Source organism: Galeopterus variegatus, unplaced genomic scaffold (assembly GCF_000696425.1).
Source record: "Galeopterus variegatus unplaced genomic scaffold, G_variegatus-3.0.2 Scaffold1628, whole genome shotgun sequence".
Lineage (NCBI taxonomy): Eukaryota > Metazoa > Chordata > Mammalia > Dermoptera > Cynocephalidae > Galeopterus > Galeopterus variegatus.
In genome coordinates, this window is record NW_007727739.1 from 113,602 (window position 1) to 118,150 (window position 4,549).

General features: G+C 37.8%; 1 protein-coding gene across 1 annotated transcript in view; it reads left to right on the plus strand.

Annotated features, from left to right (window-relative positions):
• Positions 1-4,549, plus strand: part of RECK (reversion-inducing-cysteine-rich protein with kazal motifs) — a 76,774-nt gene that overhangs the window by 44,155 nt on the left and 28,070 nt on the right. The window contains exons 10-11 of the mRNA XM_008578088.1: positions 417-684; positions 2,993-3,172. Coding sequence (XP_008576310.1) covers positions 417-684; positions 2,993-3,172 — 448 coding nt within the window. The remainder of the gene's footprint in view (positions 1-416; positions 685-2,992; positions 3,173-4,549) is intronic.

Here is a 4,549-nt window from a genome sequence, read left to right on the forward strand (position 1 = left end):
GCCGGTCTGTATGTGGGATCCGAACCCTCGGCAGGAGTGCCGCCGCGCTCCCAAGTGGTGCACTGTAGCAGTGGGCCACCGGGCCGGCCCCTACAGTACCTTTTATAGGAACATAAAATACCCTTCACATGAGGACTTCTTAGGTTTAGGGTGGCCTTTCATTTTTGTAAGGATGGTGCTAAAGATCCCATGATTGGGGATGGTGATGAATTCTGGTAGTAGATACCTTGTCCACCTTTAGCTCCTCATCTACTTGCTATGCTGCAAAGTAATGGAGAGAGAATCTGTATTCTGCAGATTTGACATATAACATATAAGAGTAGTAATGATTTCTGCTACACTGCCATGTTCTTCTGTTCTGAGCAGTGCATGATATAAAATCAGCTAATTAGGCCACTTATATTCTGAAAATACAGGTTTATATTGCTGTGACAGAGCTGAAGACCATGCTTGCCAAAATGCCTGCAAGAGAATTCTGATGTCTAAGAAAACAGAAATGGAGATTGTTGATGGTCTCATTGAGGGTTGCAAGACCCAGCCCTTGCCTCAAGATCCTCTTTGGCAGTGTTTTCTTGAAAGCTCACAGTCTGTTCACCCTGGAGTCACTGTACACCCTCCTCCTTCTACAGGCCTCGATGGGGCTAAATTGCATTGTTGTTCTAAAGCAAACACTTCAACATGTAGGTCAGTATCTCATTTGCCTTTATTAAAATCAGCAGAAAAATAACATTTTAATTAATAATTTTAAGCCTAGCAAATGTGTGTTATATTCTTGCATGGTGTAGGCTTAGTATTTGGAAGATATAAAATCTTTCATTCATCCAGCAAATATTTATTGAGCATTGTATAATGCATTATTTTGTACATTGAGTGCTAAAAGCACTGTGTTTTGGGGTGTGGAGTATTAGCATTGGCCGCACAATAGATATTTAAAGGTGACACAATATGGATTCTACCCTCATGGAGATCATTAAGTAAGCTTACAGTTTAGAAGATGTTTTGATCTGACATCTAAGGAATAGTTTCTTTATTGAATTATGATGTTTGAACTTACCCAACCTTTTGTTATATTGGTGAATAACCAGGGGTAGTTATTTAGACAGCAGTGTATTGGCATTCATTTGGGTGATAGGCTTAGGGATAGAAAATTAACAATACAAGTATAGGATGGAGGAAACACAGTGTAGAGACAAGAATAAATGGAGATAACTAAGGTCATGATAGAACACAGATGAAATAGAAGTTTGCTTTATTAGAGATATTTTGAGTAAAAAGAGACCACATTACTAAGGTTTCCTGAAGTGAATATGAGATAACAGGAGTAAAACTATCTTTCCTCTGATTTCTAAATTAGATGGACTTTAGCAAAAAATTGTACCTGGAAGAGCTTATCAAACTTTACCAAAGATATGAAAAATCTGAAAAATATCCAAAGAAAATTAACAAAAGGGCTTAAGGGGAAATTAAGTCAGCCCTTTAATTAAGGAAATTGGGTTGCTTGTAGAAGTTAATAAATGTACAAGTATTTATTGGAGGGATGCTGAGTTGTTCTTTGAATGCCCTGAAAGAGTTTATGCCTACGTAAAGTCACTGGAGATTAGAATGGCTATGTACTCCTGGAGAAACTTCAGTAAGAAATGCTGTTTCCTCTCTCTTACAACATGTAGAGTTTTATAGTCTGCTGAATGCTTTCATTTCCATCAGATTTGATCTTCATAAAACCTCATGAAATAATTGGGGAAATTTGTGTAATTTCTATTTTACATGTAAGAAAGTAACTCTGAGAGGTTAAATAGTCTGTCCAAGGTAAATGTAGGCAATTGAGGACTAGAGAAAGGACTGGTTTCCAAATCAAGATATTAACTGTAACTTGATCTCAGCTTCCTCATGCCCATAATGTGTAAGCTACATTGGGAGCAGGGACATTGTCTGTTTTATTCACCACTGCATTTTCAGTGCCTCGAACAGGCCCTCACACAAAACAGGCACTAAATAAACGTTGGTAGAATGAATGAAGAAAACTTAAAAGCAAAGATACCTCCCCACACACAGGGTTTAGAGTTATTCACCACTGCATTTTCAGTGCCTCGAACAGGCCCTCACACAAAACAGGCACTAAATAAATGTTGGTAGAATGAATGAAGAAAACTTAAAAGCAAAGATACCTCCCCACACACAGGGTTTAGAGAGTCAAAATGTAAGCAGAGTGGAGAATTTTTACTTGTGACTTTATATATTTCAATAACATGAAATTTTTGTTTTTTATTTTTTTATAATATGAAATTTTTGTATAACGAACATGTATTACTTTTGTAAATAAAAAATTAAACTAATGAATGTAATGTATGAAAACACTTTGCAAATGGTGCAGATTTTTTTAGCTATATACACACACTTAAGTTGCTTTGTAGTCATCGAGTACTAAAAATAAGAATGTCTTGTATTAACTACAATAGTATATAGAAGGCTTGAAATATCTTAAGGAATATAAGTGGCTTTGGGGTAATTTTTCAGGGAGAAATTGGTGAGCCCTGAGTCTATAATGCTTCTTAAAAGAAGTCTGAGGCCTATGTCACAGTTTTGCCTCCTGTGATTGAACATAAATGTAGGAGAATATATCTTTGTGTAGGCAAAACTATGTGCTTCACTTTAAGTAAAGGTAAAAAAGAGAACAGAAAGAGATAGGGGAAATAATTGTGCCAAGAACTAAGGATGTACAAATACCATAATGGAACATTAAATTTAGCACTGAGCTTTCTAGTAATCATGGCAAAAAGAAAAGAGATGGATGATAAAAGAATACCTAACGGTTTTTCATGGAAAAGATAACTTTTTCTGGCTTTAAATTCTAGGAGGTAGTCATTTGTTTTTTACACATTTTTTCTCACTTATGTTCCAAAGTATATTGTTCATAGAGTTTGAGTTTTGTGCAAATCACATATTTACTCATTTGGCTCATCTCTGTGTTTCTGCATTTGTGCTTTTGTTTCAGGGAACTGTGCACTAAACTTTATAGCATGAGCTGGGGCAATACGCAGAGCTGGCAAGAGTTTGATCGCTTTTGTGAATATAACCCAGTGGAAGTGTCGATGTTGACCTGTTTAGCAGATGTCCGGGAACCTTGCCAGTTGGGCTGTAGAAACCTTACTTACTGTACCAATTTTAACAACAGGTAGGAACAAATTATTATGCATGGAGTGGAAATATTTTATCATTAATTATCTGGTTTTTAAATAAGTGAAAATACCACTTTACTCTGATTTTCTTCCTGCTGGGTTAAAAGAAAGTTGTGTTTCTTTATAATTTCATCTTTAAGTGGTATTCCATCTGGTAAACTACCTCTGGGAAAGGAAGCACTATTACAAAGTTCCTTCTAATCTAGAGATACCTCAAGCTCCTGGAATTAAAAGAATCTCCTTTGCCTTTGGTCTCCTATCCCTTCTAGTAAACAACCAGTAGCAACAATTTATTGCAGAATAAATCATTGTGGACTATTTTGCCATCCAAATGTTCACCTGTGGACAGTTTATTTTGAAGCACCTTTGGATTGGTAGAGGTTCCTGCTTAGTGAGTCTCCTGTTTCATACAAAAATATTTCTTTACAGGAGAAGTTCAAATAGGTGTTTTCCTGATATCAAGTATAGGAGGAAAAATAAGGGGCCAAGAACTGAGCCTTGGAGCATATGCACAATTAANTCAAGTATAGGAGGAAAAATAAGGGGCCAAGAACTGAGCCTTGGAGCATATGCACAATTAACGGCTGAAGGAACAGTGAAGAAAACATATAAGAAGGGCATTCAGAAGCACAGAATGAAAGAACTCTATATAGAAGCCAGAGAGGGAGAGTTTCTAAAAAGCGGTGGCTGGTTTTGTGAGCTGCAGCTCAGAAATCAAGAAGGGAAAAGGGAAGAGAATCGTTCAGTTGGACCAGAAGGAAGTTCCAGATGTTTTTGTCAGATGATGTTTAGCTAAAGCTAACACCATCCTATCCTTTCTAAAGGATTCAGATTATTACCTTGTATAAGAAAATTGAGATGTCTTTACAACTGGTGATGGAGTGTTAGCCAATAATGACCCAGTTTAGAGATTGAATAAATTTGAAATCTGTGAAATGTTTGAAATTAAACTTGAGCACATAGTTCTAGCTTCTGCTAATGGTGGAGTAGCCTGTATCAGAATAACCCCTCTGTCAATACCAATTATGAACTCTGCACAAAATATAAAAGAACGATTGTTTTGAAGGCACTGGAGAGTGGTCAAATACAGGAGGGGCTACATCTCTTGAGATAAAAACACCACAGAATAGCCACATTTATCTACTTTTTCCTCACAGGCACTCTCAGTCCCCTTTCATGGGGAATAGAGTTCAAGCAGAAAGCAGCCACCTTGGGCTGAGGAGTTAGAGATAAGAGTTTGGGGCTCAGGCCGGCCCGGTGGCACACTGCTACAGTGGGTTGCTTGGGAGTGCGGTGACGCTCCCGCCGAGGATTCAGATCCCACATACAGACCGGCCACTCACTGGCTGAGCGAGGTGCGGGCGCAACACCGA